The sequence below is a fragment of the Cibotium barometz genome, chromosome 26 (genome assembly GCF_041138505.1).
Source record: "Cibotium barometz isolate CiBa-2024 chromosome 26, ASM4113850v1, whole genome shotgun sequence".
Classification (NCBI taxonomy): Eukaryota; Viridiplantae; Streptophyta; class Polypodiopsida; order Cyatheales; family Cibotiaceae; genus Cibotium; species Cibotium barometz.
In genome coordinates, this window is record NC_141071.1 from 5,083,092 (window position 1) to 5,108,131 (window position 25,040).

General features: G+C 37.8%; 1 protein-coding gene across 1 annotated transcript; it reads right to left on the bottom strand.

Moving 5' to 3' along the window:
- Positions 1-1,890: 1,890 nt before the first annotated feature.
- Positions 1,891-7,855, bottom strand: LOC147623595 (uncharacterized). Its single transcript, XM_086820058.1, has 5 exons — positions 7,812-7,855; positions 4,051-4,145; positions 3,742-3,818; positions 3,522-3,603; positions 1,891-3,438 (listed from the first exon to the last, which is right to left on the bottom strand). Exons 1-5 carry the CDS (start codon positions 7,853-7,855, stop codon positions 3,368-3,370), a joined length of 369 nt encoding a protein of 122 aa, XP_086676184.1. The 3' UTR covers positions 1,891-3,367.
- Positions 7,856-25,040: the final 17,185 nt, after the last annotated feature.

Here is a 25,040-nt window from a genome sequence, read left to right on the forward strand (position 1 = left end):
TCAACATCCAATTTGAAATTAGTAAACATTTACTTCCAAGATGACATTCTTCCAAGCTAGTAACATGAAATTGATACAAAGGATGGGTCACTTGGAATATAATGCGAGTTGAATCAAAAGGTAATATTGGAGTGAAAAAGAAACTATATTCCCCATAATTGTAGTCCAAAAAGGAGTAATTTTGTAACCTAAGGGTTTGGGATCACGGTTTATCTTTCTTGATGCACATGTGACTTCTTTTGATGGAGTGTGCTTCTTTTCCTAGTGTGATTCCCATAGATGTACAACCCAACATGTACAAATGTTGGGAGTGGTCGAGTAACACCTACATGCTTCAATACAAGGGGACGTTGATGGCCCTGAAATAACACATGTTTTTTATTCAAGTTGAATTAAAAGGTAATATTTGAGTGGAAAAAAACTACATTCCCCATAGTTGTAGTTCAAAAAGGAGTAATTTTGCTACCTAAGGGTTTGTGATCATGGTTTATCTTTCTTGATTCACATGTGACTTCTTTTCATGGAGTGTGCTTCTTTTCCTAGTGCAATTCCCATAGATGTACAACCCAACATGTACAAATATTGGGAGTGGTCCAATAACACCAACATGCTTCAATACAAGGGGACATTGATGGCCCTGAAATAACACATGTTTTTTATTCATTCACTAATTGACATGTTGATAGCTTCCTTTATTTTCATGGAGGTGGGAGGACACACTTTGAATTGCACCTTCCATGGTGCAATGGTGGTGGTCAAAGCCCACCCTTCGCTAGCATAAACAAGTTTACTTAGCCTACTGTGGTGGACCCTTAGCTAAGCATAAATAGGTTCACTTAGTCTACTGTGCACATACTAACTTGGCTTCCTTACGTTTCAAGGAGGGTGGGGTTGGGAGTGAGGGAACACTTTTGAGTTGCACCTTCCATAGTGCAACGGGTGGGGATGACCAAAAACCATGAGATGCACCCAAATTTGACCCCATAGTCCCAACCTTAGTTGGACATAAATAGGTTTTCTTAGCCTGTTGAGTGCATTAGTATCTTCCACAGTGCAAGAGATGGCCAGAAACCATGAGATGCACCCAAATTTCACGAGGTAGCCCCAACCTTAGCTAGGTATAAATAGGCTACGTGCATACTAATCTCCTTCCTAAGACACTTTTAAGGAGCAAGTAACTTGTAAGAGATCCAATTAACAATCCTTTATATATATACCTAGATGAATCCAAGAACATGACCAAATTCACCTTTTAGGAAAGTGCATATTATATACTCATAGTAGTCAACCCACAAGACTATATAACTATCAACTCCACTATGCATAGTATGGACTAGATACTATGCCATCCCCACTAACGTCATCAGTGCGCCCAATAGTGGGTTTAGAACACTATATCAAGATATGCTCTCACACACACACTCCACACACACACACACACACACATAAGAGCATATATTTACACAAAGCCCTTCGTACTGAGTTTCTGTCAAACCTCCGGAGGTGCAGGGAAGACTCAGCCATAATGAAGCCTAGCACTAAGGGAAGTAACAATCCTTTATTCCAAAACCTCCACAATTGTCTCTAATTACAATAATCTAAGTGAGGGGAGACAATACAATATCTTCCATAGCTACCAAAACTTGGTAAAAGAGAACAAAGACCGATGTGAATATGTTAAAGTACATATATTTCAAACACTACATGTTGTAGAAATGAAAGAATCAGTTCATCAAAGACGGAGGGATTGGTAATTTGGTTTTTAAAAAAATACAACAGCTAAGTTAATATACACACTAGCCAAGAAAATTTTCTACATTAATTCCCTATAAAATAGCTCTGAATATTTCTTCTTAGTTTTATTAAATAACCTTTATGTAGAAGTCTCTCTCTCTCTCTCTCTCTCTCTCTCTCTCTCGTATTAGGACCTTTGGTTGTAACTTTTGTCTCATAGGTCATTCTAGCCTTTGAAGTCGTTAATATGACATTTCATCTCATTTCTCATATATACATATATATGTGTATATATGTAAATATACATATAGGTATATATTTATAGGTATAATCCCTAATGATGAACCTACTTTCTTACATAATTTGGTGATCCCATACAATAATTTTATTGAACCGTTTAGAGTAAATTTAGAGGATCTCGAGGATATTAAAGACAAACCTTTATGCTTGTACTTGAGTAAAAAGCTAGATCTCTAAAGATGAGGCTTAAAAACTCTATTATAGATGAATTCAAGAAAGAAAGAAATATGATAAACCAATTAACTTACATCTATATCATCTAAATAATATTACATTAGTTTAGTTATTTGCTTGAGCTTAGGGAAGGGTTAGGAAGGGCTCACCATGTGTAGACAAATACAAGCTTGTTGGAACCTTGAAGGTTATCCTTGTTTAGACTAGAGCTCCTATCTCTTCTAATATGAATCCTTACATACTATGCTTCACATGAAGCTTCATCTAAGCTATTTCTTGGATTACTACTATTATTTTGTAACCTTGTGCTAGCTATGCTCAGATCTTGTGTAGCTATATTAGTTTGTTACCTTGTGCTAGCTATCCTCAAATCTTGTGTAATGGTACAAGGGAGTTCATGTAATTCCCCAAATTGAACATAAGCAATAGAGTGAAACATAAACAGGCAATCTTAACTCCACAAGACTCCTCACAAAGGTTCAAAAAATCATGGATTACATCGCTCATTGTGTAGACAAAGTGCTACATCTCCACCCATGACATCAATGAGTATGTGCAAGCTTATGCATAAGATAAGTCCACATTAATGAATGGATCTTCATATACCATTTGTCTGGGTGAGTATCTACCATTTATTTGAAGGTGAAGGGCCAACTAAGCCATGGTAGGTAGTAGGATAATTTCACCTCCCTGGAAAAATGCTTGAAGGAGATACCAAAAGGAATTTAGATCAATTCCAAATGGAAACACAATAAATGCCCATTGCCCAAGATTTGGGGTAGAAAGCAATCTCACAAAAAAGGTTTAAATCTATCCTAACCCAACATATATGACTATACACGGTTGAAATGATGAGCAAAAGAAGAAGAAAAAGAAAAGAGTCAATATCTAGGTCCCGAACGCATATAGACCCCTTTTAACACAATTAAAAGACACTAGAGCAGCACCACCGAGATTTAGCCCGTACCCCTCAATATGTAAAGTGGAGAGGCAGAGTCTTATGTGAGGTAGAGGTGTTTAATGCATTCTTCGAGAAAGGCCCTAGACATAACGCAACTGTTTCTTTAATGAAAAAAGAGAGAGGGCTTTAAACAATTTGAGCTGAATTCAGTGAGTTGAGAGAATTCTCAAACCTGGACAGTACATCCATGTAGCATCATCACGGGTCACAAGGCGTCCAAGGTACGCTCTGCAGAAACCCTCCGAAACTCTTCTTCTTCTTCAAGAAAGCTGCAAAAGAGAGTACACGAGAAAAACGAATAGAGTAAATATGTCGGATTTATTTATTATAAGCGAAGGAACAAGCTGAAAACCTGTCAAAATTTGCAAAGCAAACTCTAGCTTCTTCATTAAGTCATTATTTTTCCTTTGCCAGTCCAGTATGGTAACAACTTTCTGCACTCGTACCGAAATAATAAGTACAGGAGAACAAATTAGGAAAACCCAGAAGGAGCAAAATTACCGCCATCCTTCAAGTACGGTTTCCCTCACAAAAATGCACAAAACCCTACCAAAAGGAGCTGTGAAAATTACCCAAACTACAAAATTACCCCCAAAAAACCTAATTAGGGCGTATTTGAACGATCTCTCTGCGTCGCATAATGGAAACCCTGCAGACGCACCTAAGATCTATCAGGCTTTGGAAATAATTATAACACAACGGCTGAAATCTCAAGCCTAGTCTCACGCAAGAGCAAGTAAAAAATGAAGGCACAAGGTAAGGCATAGGTTGCAACTCAAGAACAAGAGAAATTGAGAGACACGGGGTAAGGCAGTGCATGCACGGCAAGAGGTACACCATGCCTTGCACGCACCTTGCACTGCTGCGCAGGTACATCATACCTTTAACACTGCAAGAAACCGCCTGCAGGCAACTTGCGCAATTTGGAATGCAAACTGAGAGAGCAAGTTGCAGTAATGAAAATCGCTTACACCAGCTGCAGAACAGAGAGAACACAGCCCAAGTGGCCAGAAATGGTAGTAAATCTTAATAAAGAATATTAAGAATAATACATAAAATAAAGCCAGCAGGGCTGTGCTCTCTCTCTTCTGCAACTGGACTCAGCGGTGCCTGGAAACAGTGTCTTGAACTTGGAACGCCGAGATGAGGAGGAGCTTGTATTTGCCCTCTTTTATGATTAAAAAAAACAATAAGTTGAGAAGGCGATTTCAATTACAACAAGGTGTGGGGAAAGAGAAGAGAAACCGGAGGGTGTGTTGAGACTGCCGATGCCTCAGGCTGATGGAAGGCTTTTATAGGCCAGGTACCAGTCGGTCGTTATCGAGAGAAGCCAAGCATGGCAAGCAAGTTCCCTTCGGCAATAATGAAGGAATCCCCAACTAGTGGGCGGTGGGGAATGTGAAATGAGTAGAGGCACCAATCCAGGGGCTATGCCGTCTATGGTCAAATTTGAATTTTACTCGATTAAGTTCAAAACGTAATATGGGGGATTCATATTAAACAAATCTATCGACTCGTGTTTTCTTGAGAGCGGTTTGAACTTCAAGGCTAAACTTTGAGGAATTCTTTTCCACTGCATTCACCTCACATTCCTTAGGCACAGCTAAAGTCACCCAAAATTTGTCTAAATGATTAAATTTTGCTCACAATCATAACAATCGCCTATGAAATGAGCCACCTAAATTGTGTTGTTTTCTTATTGCTTTCAAATCAAGGTTTAAATAATTGAAATGGTTAACAAAGTTTGACATAACCATTTCACAGATTACCACTACAAGATATATTAACTTCAATTGACCATTTTGAAAATGTAACAAGATTGCTCTGAAGATGGATGCACACACAAAGTGTAACAATATAAAATGAGGTGGTATATACTTTATTTATTTTATGTAAAAATAAGATGTGAGAATTCAACACAATTAGCAAGCCCTTAAGAAACCATAGACACGAGATTTTTCTTAACAACATGATAAAAAAAGATAAAAAAACACTATAGAGAACAACTATGTTGAGTTTTATTGGAAGATATGTGTTAGCGCACTACCCTTCACGACCATTGGGGATGCTCGAGAAGTCAGTGTGTCATGTGTATGGTTCATGGGTGATTTTGTTATTTTTGAACGTCTGGCATATGCAAGAGTGGGTCCGAACTAAGTGTTGTGGGTCATACTGTATCAAACACCATAGTCGTCAGGTGTACGATTGGGCCTAAATCATTATTAGTATGTGATTTATATTTACAGCTTTGTGCAGCACTATCTACGTGTGTAATTCAATTTATTCACAACTTCGTGTGGTGTTGACATGATTATCTTTGTGAGTATGTGAAAGAGAGATGTAGGTGATATAGAGCACATGTGCATTGTGATGATGGTCGTATACACAGGATACTAATTAGATGCCCGATGGTGTTTTTGATGGTGTTGTGACCACAATGATTAATTTGTTTGCAATGCGCCATTATTTTTACATATTATTTTATCCGCCTTGCACTTGGACGCAACGCTATTTATATTAGCGCATGCGAACTAGGTTATTAGTTTTACACACTTTATGTGTGAACAACTCTATTTTTGAGAAATGCAAGCCCAATTTTGTACGAGTTAATATTTTTAGCTCCAAGGGCTAAGTTTTTAATACACATCAAAATAGTCATGTCTTGGAGACGAAGCTACATGCACGAGGCAGAGATTCAACCCAATCTTGTGTAGATGGTGATGTTTAGTTTTTTGAGATTTTTTATGGGAGTTCCAAGCCAATGCCACGGCCAAAGATAAAGATTTGCAAGGCCAAATCCAGAAGATAACAGCACAGCTAAAGGTAGAGGAGGAAAGGGCAACCCATTTACAACACGAAAGGGAACAAGAAAACAAGGCCCATGCAGAAAAGCTTAGAGAACTTAATGAAACCATAAGTGCAAGCCATGTCAAAGCATAAAGAAAAGAGTTGGCACACCAAGAGGCAGTGACACAGCTTACACCACAACTACATGACACTCAAAGGCTGCCCAAAGGCTCCAATAGATTACCGAAGCTCAGGAAAGAGAAGCAACGGCTAGGCGGGCCCAGGAAGACACAACAAACAAGAAGATTTGAAGAATACAATGCTGCAAGGATGGTCTGAGAAACAACAATTTCAAACTTCCTTAGCAACACAGACTCCCGCCTATAAGAGTTAGAGTGTCGGCTGGTGGTACAAGATAGAAGTCAGCGGCTAGAGCCTAGCGATGATCTCTGCCTCCTCCTTGAGCATGCCTGCGAGTTGGGTCAGCTCTGCCAGTAACTCCTTGCCTCCTCAAACTCTTACCTTGATTTTCTCTACACTAACACTCTCTCTACTTCAATATGACATTAATCTATCTGAAGATATAGGCCTAGGATAACTAACATTAATTAAACAAAATACTGAAAGAGATGCTGATCCTACCATAATAATGGGAATTTTGAGGGGAGACTTAGCAGCATTAACAAATCCCCAAGACATCTTTTTCTACCCTCTACATCCTATAGTGCCAAACCTTCGTAGTTGGTGTCGTGTTCTCCAAAATTTAGAAATTTTGGACAACAGTGTCAAAAAATTAGAGCTGTTTGCCCTAGATGACATTCTAGAGCTGTTGCTAGTAAGTTACTTAATCCATATCCTAATACGCCACCTATTAACACATCTCAAGCTGACTGCATTTTCTCATCTTTCAATTCTCTAGAGATAGATTTTCCCACTAGCACTCTCTTCTCGAGGAGATAATGGCAGCTCACCCATCTCCACCATGGCACTCTCAAGAGGTACGACATCCTATCCCGTAAGATAATATTGAGGCATTTACTGATGATACTATATTGGAATCTTTGTCATGTGCAGAGTATGAGGGTTTCATTCATGCTGGCAACCCTCTTTTGAACCCTCTTTTGAACCCAAAGTTAATGTTCAAAGTCCTCATGTAGATAATTCCATTTGAGGCCATAAGACGAATCATGCCAGAAGCTTACTCGAAAATCACTCTAACAAAACAACACAATGTGCCATACCCTCTCCGCGCTCCACACCCAGAATTAGAAGAACTACTTCCATTGGCTAGAGAGGGTAGATTATGGGCGAATGTGGCAAGGCACACAAAGCTGGCAAACCCTCATTTAGTTGATCTACTGGAGATACGGATCGTTACATTCATGATCAGCTACTGTTTCCTAAGGTGGAGGAAAGCAAACCCTATGCAAACAGGAGGTGGCTACGCCACCATAGTCACCAATGAAGAGAACCCCACACATTGGAAGACTTTGGCATACAACCAAACTGGCGGAAGGAGTACCTGGAAATTCCGAAATACAACCAAGTGTATATGGGCGTGCCACCAACACTACGGGTAGATCCTCTATACATGCTAGTTAAAAGAAGATGGACACCGTTAGAATTTTAGGAAGCCAAAAGGCACGACTCACATGTTTGCTACAACTTCCCAATTTTCTTACTAGCAACATTTGCAAACATTAAGGAGCAAAGATAGCAAATGCTTACATGGATAAGGGCATGGTGCAGAATTCTAGACCCCGCAATTGTGGCTAGTATCAGATTTTTAAAATTAGTGGTGGTGCTGATAGACCAACAACCAAAGGAGCCCTATGATGGATATGAAGCAGAACACCTGAAGTTCAACATGAACCAAGGGCCATCTGACAGAGGTATCATGCTTTACTACCATAAAATGCGATGTCTTCTAGGCTACATGCATATCTTTTTCGAAGACATGGTGGATACAGGATTCTAGAGATCACACTCAGCATCCCGACACACACTCAAAAAGCTCCCATCCAGAAGGAACTTCTACCGACATGAGTTTGGTGACCAGGTCTTTAGACCTCAATAACAGGTTCTATGAATAGAACCTACATTAGGCAGGGGGATGTTAATCCCATTTTGGATTAATAAACATAATCCTCCAATTGAGGACATTAATAAGTGTCATGAAACGGCACTATAAAAAATGTACATTATGAAATATTGGCAACCCAAGGCCTAGTAAGTAAGTTTTGGGCGCCCAAGTGTGAATAAGGGCCAAATGTATATAAGGCATTTTCTCATAAAGAAAAGACACAATCCCCTTTGTGCTTATAGGGACCTCTCCCTTCTGTCGTCTTGAGAGAGAGAGAGAAAGAGCATTCTAGCATTGTTTCTCTTCTATGCTTATGTGATTCATGCTTGTGTGGAAGAGTGAGAGAGAGAGTGATTGCCTATGCGACGGTGCAAGCGACTCTATGGTGACAGCGTGGAGGTGGAGCTTGGAGGTTGGAGCTTAACAAGCGAGCTTAGAGGCCTCAAGGGGCTTAAGTTTGAAGCATACGATAATTGTGATCTATTGCTCATCCTTTAGGTGAATGTGTGGAGTTCCCTCTTGGAGGTGTGGTAGCCCATAACACCGATGGATTCTCACAACACACAAAGGTACTGGTCGGTCCAAACCCCGCTTGCGGATCCGTGAATAGGAGCGTGATCCATGACCACGAGGATAAGTCTCTCACCCTCTCTCCCACGATTTGAAGACTAGACTAACCCTTTGTGCATGTTATATCTTTTTCGCCATGCAAACAAGACACTATGTGGGATATACTAGGAGCCGAACGGTAGCACACGGTGAGCCGGAAAGAAGAAGAAGAGGATGAGGAGGAGAAAGAAGGAAAAGAAGAAAAGAAGAAGAGGAGAGAGAAGAAAGAAGAAGAAAAAGAGAAAGAAGAGAGAGAAGAAAGAAAAGAAGAAGAAGAGAAAAAGAAGGAAAAGAAGAAGAACAAGAAAAAGAATAAGAAGAGAAAGAGAAAAAGAAAGTAAGAAGAGAAAGAATTTTAAAAAAAGAAAGAAAAAGCAATTATTGTTATACTCTCATCATTTAGACGTTGGACTTACCGACTCTAGATGTGCCAATAGATATGCAAGGATTTGGGACTTTAGTAAATTTTTTGGTTATGCACCTAGCTTAAGGCCACAACATTATTCTAGGCTATTTGATTATTTCTTACGCAGTTTATGTCATAATCATGAAGGTAATAGTTTTGAGTTTGTGCATGAGGAAAATCATGTTGTTATGTGTGGTGTAAGCATGATGTGGATGATTTCTATCATCTAGCCATGTTAAGCTTCCGACAACTATCAGCTCATAGATCCTCATCTTTCCCGAATGTTTACATTTTTTAGTTTTTACAACTTGGTTTAAATTCTCTATTTTTCTTAACTTTTTTATTTTGTAATCAACAATACATCAAGGTAAGCCTTCTTACTTTTGCATTCTATTTTACAATGTCAAGTTTTATTTAATATTTGTTTATCTTTCGTAGCAATTTTTTATTATTTTAAAAAATAGTTTTCCCAAGAAATCGATGACACTCCAAACCTCGACATTAACATTTTTGAAGCCTAAAACTTCTCTAAAATCATTTAATACATCTCTTAATCACCATAACACAGGTATTCACACCAAGGTAGATGATTCACAAAAGGCTAATAATCATGATTCAAAAAGTGTTTTAGGTATAACGAGATTTGACTCAATATGATCGATGATGATGTAGAACAAGACTACCACGATGAAGGTGTTGGTTGTGAGTGAATCCAACCAACTATGACATGTGCGACACATGTAAGGAATATGTGATTTTGATTGTGAGTGAATCCGATCAACTCTTCTGATTAACTTTTTATGAGAGTGACCCAGTGTGGTATAAGAATTGAGAGTGAATTTGATTCTTTAGAGGGTGAGCCTAGTTGGTTGTGAGTGAATCCAACCAACTGTGACACATGTGACGTGTGGTATACTCTGTGAATACGTGCAAAGCATATGAAAACATTGTGAGTGAATCCAATATAGGAGTTTGATCGTGACTTAATCCGATCAACTCTAAGACATGTGTGAAGCATGTAAATGTTATGTGAGTTTGATTGTGAGTGAATCCAATCAACTCTAAGACGTGTGTGACGTGTGTGCTAACATTGGGAGTGAATCCAATAAATTATGTAAAAGACATTGTGAGTGAATCCAATGTAGAAATGATTAATGTGTTTGATCACTTGTGTGTTGTGATAGTTACAACCGAGGATGGTTGTCTCCTCAAATGGGAGGACTATCACACGGGAGCGAGATTTTTGAAATATTATATTATTTAATTTCTGTAAAAAGAAGCCCACACCCTAGACATATTGACTAGTCTAGGAAGGGGGATGCACGAGAGAGAGAGAGAGTAACACACATATAGTCTAGTAACCCAAGGACTCAATAAGTCTCTTCCAACAAGAGCACTCACATACGGTCTCAGTGACTCATACAGAAATACGACCGTACACATTTCCAAAATTATGGGCAAATATAATGGAACAACAGACCCTATTCAATTTATTCAAATGTTTGGACAGAGATGTGAAGCCTTTGGAAATCCCAACTGTCCCACCAAGGTACATGCGTTGAACCTATGCTTAGAGGAAAAATCTAGTCGATGGTTCATCACATTGATGCCTGCGATCAAGACCAACTTCAAAACCTTGAAATCAGCCTTTATACATGGCTTTTCTAGACAAGGTGATCGGTGGACTACAACAACGGAACTCTATTGAATTGAGCGTCAACTAAATGAATCCATTAGAGATTTTATCCTTCGGATAAAACTCTTGGACTCACATTGTGAGTCATGGAAAAAATTAAACGATGTTCAATTGAAGAGATATTTCATGATGGGCTTGAAGAATAACAACTTACACAACTTAATCATTGTATCCAATCCAAAAACATTCGATCAATGTTGTAAAGAAGCAATACGTTTAGATGAGAACATGCTAGAAGATGATCATGCTATGAGGTGTTCCTCATCTAAACCAAGTGAAGCAATGGCAAAAGAAAGATCGATCTCGGAATTGATATTCCCAGAATTTTATACAGCCTTGCTTAAAAGCTTACAGCCAACGTCTCTAAGAGAGAATGAAATCCTTCAAATCTGGATATCCTTAATGCCTCTACAAGTGAAGAATGAAATGCATTGTGTTGAGTGCAATCACTATACGACCATCCCAATCCTCATTGTGCATACAAGGCACCTGTTCTTTTAATACAACTCTTAACATCTTAAGTGTACAAAATGGGCAACTGGCCACGGTACACTTGAATGTGCTTACTCGCTTACAAGCCAAAGCACTAGAAATAGTCAAAAGGAACGCAAAAGACAATACCTCAACATGGGTAGAAGAACATGCTTTAAAATAGAACCCAAAAGAAAAGGCAAAACCTTATAAACCTAAGAAAAACAAGGAACAACAAACTATAGAAACCAAAGTTGAATTAAAGGGCAGGGAAAAGGTGCCTGTAGAGGACATAAACCCAGAAGGAGACATAAACACAAAAGAGCCAAAAGCTATACGTGATGCAGAAGCATCCACATCAAAAGCCACTACACAAATCACAACACCCATATGTGCGACACCAGGATACAAAAACCCAAAAGAAAATTCGATCTCGTCACATGGGTAAACATAATGAAAAACTGAAAAACCAAAGAAATTCAAAAATGAAACAAGTTCTAGTACATCACTAAGTGAGGATGAAACAAGTTCTTACTCTTCACTCAGTACACCACATAGACCAATCAAGAAACTACCACCCACCCAACCACCCCAAATGGATGTTAGTGATCACATGACATATGCAGAACGCAAAAAGTAAGCTTAGGAGAGCATGATTAGCTTGTTTTAATGTTTTATAGGGTCACCAGTTGTGATTGGGCCTCATAATACCAATCCTAAAAAAGCAACCAAAAAACAAAGCCCAGAGGGTTACCGCTTCTCCTTTCAAGAGGAAGACATACTCTCTATAGAAGAGTCATTTCAAATAGCTTGTATGAACTATACGCTTGAGAAGGCATGGAAGGAATTTGATAATTCCCTTATAAGATTAAAACAATCTCTCAAAACCTCATTTGGAGGAATGCTCTTCTCATGATAAAGCCAGCATCACATCAACACTTGCACCTTTAAGGGCTCAACATGAGTTATACCAAGACATAAAAAACTCCATAAAATAGGACTGTGATGATTTGCAAGTTTCCAAATAGACCTCATTCAGAATTGTGAGAGGGCCAAGTGTGCTAGTGTATGCATTAGGTACTCTTGAAAAAGCTGAGCCAAACAGGGAATAAAAGTGAATGGGAATATGAAACAAAAACTAAAACATCCATGGTTCCCTTGGAAGATTCTATCATGGTATGGTTGGATTTCCCTACCATGTAATGATGTTAAGTGCAAATGTGGAGTGATTAGCCCTCGAGCTAGTCATAACATCGTGACAATAGACACTTGGGTGTCATTAGGACAATCAAAACTCATCCTACAGACAATAGTCTTGCAAGAGGAGCCAATGGATAAAACATTGAAGTTCCAAGTTACTTTAGATACACTACTCAAACATTCCATGGCGATATGGAATTTACAGTCCTTAAGTATAATGTCATTCTTGATGGAACTTGGATAAGTGAATCGTTGTATTCAATATATGAATCCATGCAAATAGTGACCTTGAACACACCTGCAAGCAATGTAAAATTGCTATTTACGGGAGGAAGAGACCTTGCAAGAGCTAGAACTTCCAACATATCTTACTAAAAAGATTCCTAGGATTTTGGTTGGATTGGAAATTTCAAATAAAATCACCATAGCTCAAGCATATCTTTATCCAACACGAGAACACAATCTCATGACCCTCGAGCTATGGGATTTGTTAGGTCAACCAACACTCACGGCACATCCTGAAAGGATTACCTTTACATGACAAACATACCATGTCTGGGGTACTTTGAACATACAATGTATATTGAAACTAAGCCCCTCACTTGTTGTAAGTTTTTTGTGGTTAAGTGTTGGAAGCAGATTTGATCTTGGGACATAAATGGACTATTGCTTCCCAAGCACCACTGTGCTTTGCTAGTGATCATGATGGTCAACGACAAAAAGTTGGCGATACCATACTGCAAGGAAGAGGATCCAACTTTAATGGATATCTATGATGCTGAACGCAAAAGGATACAAGCCTCTTCCACAAAAGCCCCCCTACACAATGACCTACCATGTGCATCAACAATCGACTCCGATAAAGCATCTACTCCATCAACCCCATCCTCACCTATGAGTTTTGATGCCAAAACCTCGCAAATCAACATCTATGCCTGAAGAAGTTCCCACAACCCCAACCATCTATATCTAACAAGGAACTCAAAGGGAAGGCCCTGGAGCCTATGCATCGTCATCGATGACAAACCTCACCAAAGGAGACAACCACATGCTCAAGGGCCTCGCCATCAACAACCACTCCACAAGAGACTCTAGCCTTATCATTATCCATCAACAATGCCCATGAGTGTTAAACTTGTAGCCTCAGCGCCAACCAAAGTCAAGGGGAGGGCCCCAAACCTTCCACATCAACCCAAAAGAAAACTCCCCCAAGATAACCACAATCACGGTATCTTAGTAGTATCAAGATGTGGGTGGAGAAACAGTTACTTGTAGCTCAAGGCTACTATGAAGGTGCCAATCAAATTTGGATGCCTCGATAGTCAAAACCTCTTCTTCAATGCAGCACTCGGAGGCCAAGGAATAAGAAAAGCACACAACACAGTCCACAAAAGCCTATACAAGTTCCTCTCAAAAAACTCCACCAAGTCATCAAGTGTGGGTACCAAAAATACTGTTGCACACACAAGGGTACTACTAAATAAATACCAAAGCTAGGGTCCCCAAGCGCATCACAAAGTCCCCTAAGCTTGCACAAAGAATAAAGCCTCAGCACCAAGTAGATCGACCACCACTAGTTTATAAATTTTATCAAAGATGGGTGCCTGTGCCTGTGTTTCAACAATAAGGATACTATGATGATAATTCCATCATATGGTTGCCAAAATTGAACAATGTGAAGAAAACCACACCACCGACGTCAACCCCAATAGCTTCACCTACAGTTCGACAAGAATGGAGGCCCAAGAAACGACAAGCAAATCACTCAACCACTCTCGTGCATTTAGACCAACACAAGAGCTTGTGTGTTCAAGCAAACAATCAGCAGTCTTCCCTATTGTCTCGACAACATCTAAGTAACAAATTCAAGAATCAATACCCACATCTGCCAACAGAGACTTATAAGTGCATAAAGGACAAAATAATAATGCTCTTATCACCCCTCTGGATGTGAGAAATAAGTGCACAAGATGCTATTGCCCACGTCATGACCTAGCTGACCCATAAAATCAATTTAAAAAAAACCTATCGAGGTAAAAACCTATAACTTCACAAGGTCAAAACCTACACTTTCACAGGATTAGGCCATCTCATCATGGAATATCCCGTCAACGGCCTAAAAACTTGTAATCTCATGAGTTCAGGTTTGTCATGAATTATAGTCTCATGGCTTAAGAACGTGCACTTTCACGATTTAAGCTTCACGGATTAAGCCATATCACGCATTAACACGTTCCCAATGATCTTCAATAGCCATTATATATCTGTTAAGCTTATTGCTTACTATTCTTTTGGCTAAATTAATGTAGCAGCTAATCCATGAGTAAATATCCATACTCATGCTCTGGAGAACATTTGCACCAAAGCCTCACCATCGATAACTTTCAGGTACATCCTTGGATGGGGGAGCCATGGTGAGCGAAATCCTGGTCAATGGTACAACCCATCACCTAGAATTTTCCTTTAAATTACAAACCTCTCCAAATGATGCTACCATCTTCACAAATCAATGATCTTCAATCCTTTGTGAAGATATCTATATTAGCCTCACAAGTCGACGTAATTCTTTCAATCCTCTCACCAACAAGAGTAGTTCAATAAGAGTCTATATGGCTCAATTTTTGTACTTCGTGTAAATCTACTTTCTAAGAGCACTTAAATATACATAAAAATATACAAAGCACTTGTGCAAAAGAAAGTAGGAGCAGGTTCTACTCAACAACATTTAACAAGAATCTTGCCACACAAAGGGTCATCATCAAAGGCCAATTTCTTCAAATGATGAATGTCGCTTCAATGAATCAAATGAGAAATTGATAATCACCATCTCATTCTGATGATTATATCTAAGTTCCTCCGGATCCATCCCTCTCTTCTCTCCCATTATTAACATCTCTTAGTGTCCCCACTAACAAAAATCACATGTAACCTTACCGATGATTGCCAAAAACAAATTGAGGAAAAAAAAAGGGGCTCGCACAAATATAAAAATGCCCCCCAATCCGTTCGGAATTCCCAATACACCACTAACCTCTTTATTCATTAACTAGCTTTTCTTATTTCTTTCGGAGGAACAAAGACCATTGAATGTCACTCAACATCAAAGACATCGACAAAGCTTGTTCATTCTCCCCACACACAAAGGTCTTCAACGCGATCATGAGCACGCGATCGCCATCAGGAAGGGGGGGATGTTAATCCGATTCGAGGATTAACAAGGGCTACCGACATTATCTTACATCAAGGAGCCACGGTAGATACACCAAAGAGTCATACATTCAAGATATGAAGCAATAGTGTCCAAAGCTACAGCTCGGACGGGCACCCGTAATGGTGTGACGGAGTATTTATGGCGATTCTCGCTTCAAGAGCGTGTGGTAGCAAGTTAGGATGAAGTCCTAAGTGATGTACTTCATGGATATTTTATGAGAGTAGTCATTGTAATAGCATTAGGCCTCTTATGAGCCTAAAGTCCCCGACGGGCCATAGTTTAAGTGAGTGTGAACACTTATGGCCATGTATATAAGTGAATATCTCTCATAATACAATATGCTCTCCCATTGTGCAATTGAGTTTTGCTCTTGCTAATCTCTCTCCCTAATGCAAGCTAGTGAGTGTGTGAAAGTGAAGTGAGGTGAGAGGAGGGACGAGGACCCATAGTGCAACGCGACAGTGTGACAACGCTCATAGAGGCGTGGTGGAATTGCTTCTTAAGGAGTTGTAGAGCTTGGAGACCTCAAGGGTTACGAGTTCGACCATTGAAAAGATCCTCACGATAGTTGTGGTTCACTAGGTAATCTCTTTTTGGATGTGTTTCAAGGAGGGTTAGGGTTAGGGTTAGGGTGAACCATAACACAATAACAGGTTTAATGAGAAGAGTACTGAATTATTTTGCTAAAATTTTGGTAAACCTTAACCTAGGGAGTGTTGCCAAGGAAAACATTAGGGGCTGTTTTTAGCCCAAGGGCTATTTTAGAGGAGTCTTTAATATTGTCGGGCTATTACACTAGAAACTTTTTAAAGGAAAATTTGCACAACATTTTTTAGTTTTAGTGGGTTATGGATACAAATTTGCCAAAAGTACATTGCATACTACCATATAAGATAGAAAATTTTAAAGATTTGCCCAAGTTTCTAAAGTTTATAGGTTCATATATAAAAACATTCGCCAACCCATCTATACTTATACTATTTCACTAGTGTCTTATTGAGCCTCAGTTGCCTAAAGAGAAAAAATTATAAAACCCTTGTTTCTCTCCTTCAAAACATATAGACCATGTGCACATGGTCGTTAAAGCTTATAAAATTCATTTCACTTTGCATATACTAGTGCACATGAGGTTCTTTACCTTGGTCGATATGATAAAATGATTGTATCATTATGTGGAAGACTAGTTTCTATGCATCTATGGTTATGCACTTTCGAGGGTGCTTCATTAATGTGAGGTTCTTTACCTTGGTCGATGTGATAAAACGATTGTACAGTGTGGGAGGCAAGGGTGCTACCGCCAGGATAAACCCCAAGAGGCAATGATTATGTACTATTGTAGTGAAGTTTGAATGATGTAAATGAGAAAGAAAATAACGCACATTGGGGGAATTTCCAATTTGTCCCAAAAAAAATTGGTAGGTTTTACTACCACTGGTGTAAGTGTAAAAAAAGGACCAATGTAAGTGGTGCAAAAGCAATGATATGAGCATTGTAAAAGCACCAAAGTGGTGCTTACGGCCCAACACAATCCACCATTTGTCACCTATCAATATGGAGAACAACTTTATCAACATGGGACTTGACAAGTACAAGAGATGAAGTTCTCCTACTTGTGCTACCCCATGCACAACATACACTTGTTCTGAGTTGATTAATACATGATATAAAAGTTTATTGAGTTGCAAGTCCATCCAAAAAGGAACGACATTAGAAACCAAGGAGGACATTGAGGTGATCGGGAAAGTTGTCGCTCACCTTGTTGCTTCCCAAGGTTCACATTACTTTATTGTGAGTTGATTTATTGTCCGAAGAAGGAATTAAATTCGCTACCAAATGATGTTGAAATTGAAATAGCTTTGGGCCAAGAAGTGCTTTAGTGTTTTTAAAGCAAGGTTCAATTAGTCCATGTTGTGCTATGCAATTCTGATGTTTTACCCGTCTGAGACTCTCCCTCTCTCATAGAACTCGTCGAATAACACCCTAAATGTCTAGCTCCTTGTTGTAAGTCCACATGGGTAGTTGGATCAAGAGCTTCTAAGGTTATCACCAAGGATATTAAGAAATTGACATGTAAAAGCTCGAGAAAAAAGCAAGCATTTCAAGGCCATGCATTATGAGTGGTTATCTCTATCCTGGAGCTCGTCGCACCACACTCTGAATACCTAGCTAGAGCTTCTAATAGAAAATTCACATTTTATGAAGCTAGAGAAAAAAAAGTAAGCAATGTATGCAAAAATAGAGAGAAGCAAAGAAAAAAAGTGCAAAAGATCTAGAAATTATTAGAAATATAAAAATTGAGAAGCATGGGATCTAATTAAAGTTTAATGGGTCAGTTCTACTACATGGGCGGCGGGCTCCTCTCTCCCACCAGCTTTACCCAAAGTGTGTGGAACAGTGGAACTCTTAGATGGACGCACTGGCGTGGTCTCGTGTGAGCGCCCCAAGGTTGAGTTGGCGACAGCCACTCGCGGCTCGCAGCAGATAAGATAGAGAGATTCACGCCGCACGGCCCCTAAAGGCTAAGAGGTCACTGTCAGGGCCGGCCGTCGTCGAGCACTAACTGCCGGCCGGTACCCCCGTCCCCATCCATGTTCTCGAGCCTCGACAGGACGTGCAGCGTGCTCTCAGCTCTGAGACTTTAACTGCCAGCCTGCTGCCTCACGAGTCACGCCCAGTGTTCGCAGAAAACATTTTACCCAACAATTCAAAAAAAAAACCTTCAACCTCAAATTTCTGTAGATTTTTTCTAAATTTTAAAAGTTTTTAGCAAAATTATAACCAAAATCCCTTAAAGTTTGTAAGTTTTTGTGAATTATTATTTTGAAATTTGAAGATTATTTTTTAAAATTTGCCATTGGCACTAAACCTAGGTTTTTAGTGAAAACTGGTCACGCCAGAGCCAGTAGTCTGAGGGTCCACTGCGGTTCTACCTCTAGCAAATTCTCCGTGACCCTGGGGACCAGGGCTCTCGTGCTTTCAGCTTCAATTTCAATGTTCACCCTTTAGATTTTATCACATGTACGAACTACGAGGTCCCACTGTCCCATCTTTCCCATCGAAACGCTACTAGTAGCTAGCAGTGGAGCACAACGCACATAACATTGAGGCTTCAGCAATGGAAGCTCACGCTTGCTATGATCTATGAGCTTGTAAAATCTGGTCATCACCAAGGTTCTTTCGCATGGCCAAAGGCATTAACGCCCCACTCATGACAGCTAACACCATTGCATTCTGACAAATCTTGTAGCCAAGTTTTCAAGGTCAAAACGTAATTGTGCCACTTTTGGCATAGTTAGAAACCTCACGGGAAAATACTTCCATAGCTTCCCCAAGGCGGGTAGCCTAGAGGATAAAGCTTTCACCTTTCTAGGGGAGGCCTTGGGTTCATTTCTTCATCACTAAGGGTGTGTTCACCAACAAACAAGTAGGCACATAGGCTCCCATCTACACACCTTAGGTTGTGATTGTTCGATCGTCTTGGTGCTTACTTATATCCTCCTCTTTGATGTTCTTGACGGCAATATTTGCCTTTCAAGCTTACACTCTAAGTTACAGACAATGGTTATAATGAATATCAAAGATCATGACTCAACTTGTGATGCCTAGTTCTACCAAAGCAATGCAGGGTGTCCGCTCTAATTTGCCGACTGAGTGATCAACTTGTGGGGTTTATCTCACGGCTTGTCCGTTGCCTATAAAGTGGTAAATATTTGGAAGGTTGGCCTGGCCCCTTTTGGTACTTAGGTGTGTGTGTTTGGTGAGTAGTATGATATGTATAGTCAGGTGAAATTCTCATATGCGACTAGGAATGGAATAAGACCTCATGAAAAAAAGAGAGACTATAATTACTCAATATAGTGGACACTATTTTGGAAGTGACTCCTGGATGGTGAGTGTTTTGAAGATGGTAGAGAGAGAGAGAGAGAGAGATGTTTATTAGTGAAAAGATTAAATATTTTTTCTCCAATACTAATTATTAAAGGCAACTACTAAAAAACAACAAATCCCATAAAGCTATGCCAACAATGAAATTTCAAAACTCTAAGATAGTGTTCACAAATGTTTCTTATAGAAAGCTTATTTCTCATGATGATGGACTAAAAAGAAAATGATAGTCTTTAACATGTATAATTTTCATACTTTTGTCCAATCATTTTCAAGGAAGGATGATTTTTCCCTTCAATCATCAATTTAAGGCAGGATATTTAAATGTTGAAATGACTATGGAATAAAGCAAACCCACTTTTCTTGAATAAACATATAAATCTTGATGTTTACCAAAAATCTCATACAATTGTTGGTAATTTGAATAGATAATAAAAACTACATTTATTTCAATTCTTATAACACTACTAATAAAGAGTGTAATTCAATTTAATAAAATCGATAGTAAAAACTACATTTATTTGAATTTTTATAACACTAATAATAGAGAGTGTGATTCCATTTAATAAAATCCAAGCCAAGATTTAAAAAACTCAAGCAAACGTTCTATACAAATCTCTTTAAGAAAAACCATTGCATAACAAAATAAAGAGCAAGTATTTTTAAGCTAGAAGAGGCTCCTTTCAACAAATGGGTGTAACTATTTACACATGGTTGTGATGAATAGACAACTAGGAGGACTAATTTGGTGAAAAATGAGTGTATTTTCTTTATACTAATACTATTTTAGCACATCAATTGGCTCCTTGCATTTTTCTCCAAGTTCTCCTGGACAAGCCTTTCTATGGCAATCGAAAGGGTTCAATATAAAATTCCCAAACTAATAACACAAAAAAGGACGTTTCCCTCAAGCTCCATACATTATCTTTATGTAGCCTCTTAATATGAATTGGGACAAGACGCCTTGTTAAAATCCACCTCGGAGGAGAAAATTAGGGGAATTTAAAGCCTACTGAATATTTGATGAACACTTCCAAGAAGGATAGGTTATTTAAGAAGGAAAACATACATAAAAAGTAGATGATGAAATACTACAAAATTAGTCACTATGAGTGAGGAAAGGAGAGTTTGATTAGTTAGTAAACATACAAATTCATGTTAGCAAATATCGTAAATTATGTGACAGTTTGTCCTTAGGTTTGTTAAATATTATATGTTTTCATATTTATAGAACAAGGGCACTAGTGACCATGTCTTAAAAGGAATGTCCCACTTACACCTTCCCTTCAAGATTATACTTGTCCCTTAAGCCTTTGGATGGATCTAACTTTCATGGCTAATGTTAAACCTTACTCTTGGTTGTTTCCTTAAATGTTTGAAGCATGTTTTCTATTTCAAAGCCTTCAAAATTATAGCTACCTATAATGGAAGTTAAAAGGAAAAATGGGCTTCGTCTACCTTTGAAAACTTTGAACAATGGCTCCTAGAAGTTTTTCTAAAAAATGCAAATCTGCATTTTAAATTTGATGGTATAATATATTACAAAACATCATATTGAGGATCAAGATAAAGAAGAGGATAATACATCAAGGGAAATAAACCCCAACAAAACCCAAACATGCATATGTATCATATGATGTTTGATACTATACTCTTGGATGTCTACATAATGATAATGTGTACTGCACATGTCGTCTCCATAGGTGTACTTTAATTTTTAAGATATTCCATGTGATGAATTTGGGAACCTATTTTCTCAACACACACACAGCCAAAATGGTTTTAAGTGGGGAATAGAAAAGGGTAGGGAACTTCGGCTACATTGTTATAAAATAAAGAGGGGTATATAACTTTTACAAAATTAAATGTACATTATAAATTCTCTTAAATAATGATGTAAGAAATCTATGGTAGACAAAATACATAATACTTTTCTTTTAGACTTGGTACATAGAATAGAGTAGATACTATTCCTACAAACCCTCACATTGGGATATGTTTATCTACATTGCCCTTATGTGCATGGGAGGATATAGGAAACTCACTACACCTTATTTGGCTATGGTAGCAGTGGCATTGCCACCAATGATCACTATCTTTACTGCTACATAATGATATCTTGCACCCCCACTTGTGGCTTGTGGTCATGCCGCCACTACTTGTGCCTCTCGTTGTTGCACACTCATTGCTATACATCACTTTCTCTATCTTTTTTGCTACATAATGATACCTTGCACTCCCACATAAGGCTTGTGGTCATGCAACCACTAATTGTGCATCTTGTTGTTGCACACTCATTGCCATACATCACTGCCATACTATTACCATTGATGCTCTTACACGAAATTCCCCCATGCACATAGATATATCTATTAATAGATAAATAGATAGATAGATAAATAAGAAATTAGATAAATACATAGATAATTAGACACATAGATACATTCAAGTATATAGAGAGATAGATATATATAGTTATATAGATCGATAAATTGATACATATATAGATAGTGAAATAGAAAAATAAGAAACAAGAAAGATATAGAAAATTAGATCCACAAATAGGTATATTGGTAGATACATAAATGGATAACAAATAGATTAATACATTAATGTGTGGAGAGAGAGAGAGAGAGAGAGAGAGAGAGAGAGAGAGAGAGAGAGAGAGAGAGAGGCATGATGGTGATAATAGGTTACATAAGTTTCTTTTTGGTAGCAATATGGCTAAGATCATAGCGGGGTCACTGAAATGCATGTAATCTAGCACATGAATTCAATAGAAGGTGGGTTTAAGTTTCTTCTAAAGATACCATAAGTTGACATACACAAGCAATTCTTGAATTCTAAAATTGGAAACATCCACATACAAGGGTTATTATTATCATCTCAAATTTATAGAAAGTGTGTATTCAAACATGAAAATCCATAAATAGGGAGTTTTCTTATACCCTTCAAACATACAAGCTATATGGGGTTTCTACATAGTGACCTTAAGGCTAATATCTTATCTTTATGTGGTGGGCATGGGTCTCCATGATGCCACATGGAGAGAATGAAAGAGTTTTTTCATGCAAGATTATGATGGAAAATCATAATATGTGCAAATGTATCAACATTCACATCCACTCATAATCACAAAGACATCATACCTATAAATATATTAAAACACAATTTATGTTCACAACCTGAAAGGTTAAAATGTGCAAGATACTATGTTAAGACTAGACATGTGTATCTATGTTACGACTAGACATATATATCTATGTGTGTACATGTATAGATGTGATTTACTAATATTATGCTATTTTTTAATCCTTGAATCAAAATTATAACCATAATAGTTAGAAGTAAGTTGCCTAGAAAATTACTTAAGCTATGATTTTAGTATTGAGATAACTTAAATAATCTTTTTCAAAAGATACTCAAGTACATCAACTTTCAACAATAATCCTTATTTCTTACCTACAGTTAAACTTGATCGGGCTTCAATTTCTTTCACAAGTTTCTCTATATCTATTAGGTTTTACTAAGGGATAAGAAGAAATAACAAAGTAGGACTGAAAGAGGCTTAATGATTAAACGTGTGAATAAAAATTGATTTTCAAAGGAATTCCTTCATTGTCAAACAAAAAGATCTTGTAAATTTTATAAGTTTTAGTTTTAATTATTTTTGGTAAAAAACCTTTTACCTAATTTGTTGAATACAAACATTATTTTTTTCTGGGTCACTAACATTTATACCTTTTTCTCCTTTAAAAATGGGATGTAAGTAAACACAAAATAGATTTTTTGGGGGGTAATATTTTAGCTCTAATATTTTTGGTAAAATACCTTTTATCTAAATCGTTGAATATAGACACTATTTTTCTAGGTCACTATATGAAGCACCTAGACTAACATTTAGACATTTTCTGCTTAAAAAATGGGACGTTAGTAAAAAGACACAAAATAGATTTTCTTTCTTTTTTGTGCTAATATTCCTAGGTATGGTGAGAGATTTTCATTCTTATTTATATGTATAAGTCAAGTATCCACCGTGGGAACAGATAGGAAACCTATTTAGATCTCTCGCATATGCCATAACTATGCACATACATGCATAGAGACACACCTGCATGTGCACACACACACACACACACACACACACACAGATCCTATGAGACCCAATCAATGATGGACCCTGAGAGAGAATATATGACCATCTACAAAAAGGAACCTATGGAACGTAATAAATGATGGGCCATGAGAGAGAATATATGACCATCTAACAAGGTCGAATATGGTTGATGAGACAATGATAGGTATTGAGGATACAAAGAATATAACAAAGGGATAGTGGTAAAGGGAAGGTCTAGGAAAAGTGGTTTCATCTCAAAGATGGGATACATCTCTGTAATGAAGGTGGAAAAGATAATTATCTTTCCACACACACACACACACATGTATGCATGTATGCACATACACACACATGCATTCAAGGGGCATGTATGTAAATATGTATGCTTGCACATGCAGAGAGAGAGAGAGAGAGAGAGAGAGAGAGAGAGAGAGAGAGAGAGAGAGAGAGAGAGAGAGGTCTAACATAAAAGGATGTAATATGGCTTAAACTATTTCTTAGACAAGGTCTATAAATTAAGATTCATGAATACTTTTAATGAAACAATATTGTAATGCATACATACACACATAAGCAGCAACATTTCACTCATAATAAAACTCTTTCAAAATTTAACAGTTGTGAAGATCATGATCATAAAAAAGGGTAAAAGTTATTTTATGCTTCAAGTCTTTAAGTATTTTTCTTTACTAAAGAATAAGTACTTTTTAAAAGTTGATGATGTGATTTCATGCACTTTTTTCTATCTATGGCATGAAATCCAAACAATGATGACTAGAAGCATATAAACCAATAAGTAAAATTTATTCTACTAATAAACTAGTCTAGAAAATAGATATTCAAGCAAGACTATCACTTCACTAAGTTTTCACAACAAATAATATAAATTACTCTTCTTTGTTTGACTTTTTGGCATAACTTTTGCATTTGCGTGATGTACAAAATTCACATGGATGTGATTGTAGTGGGGAACAAGCAAAAGAAAAAGCAAGAAAAATGGAGGGAGACTTAGGTTAAAGGATGAATAAAAATTCATTGAAGTGGCAACAGAGTAACTTCACTACAAAAGAAAAACTAGTGTATAGAAAAACAAATATAGATAATGTTCTTGTATTGAACAAAACAAAAAGCTCAAAGTTTAATGTTTTTTAAAATTTTATAGTTTGCAAAGATACAAAAGTAAGTATTACAACTAATAGAATATCTCATATAGACATATGTGGAACCCTTCTCTTCAAAGTACGCGATACACATTGGAGTATGTGCATTTTTCATGAGTTTGACTTGTGATATGATTCCTTGAATGAGGTGGGAGATCTTGGTAAGGCCAAGGCTTTTGTAAATGAAAGGTTTCTAGTTTTCTCCATGGCTCGCTTTAGGCTTACCTATGTGTTGCGCTTAACCTT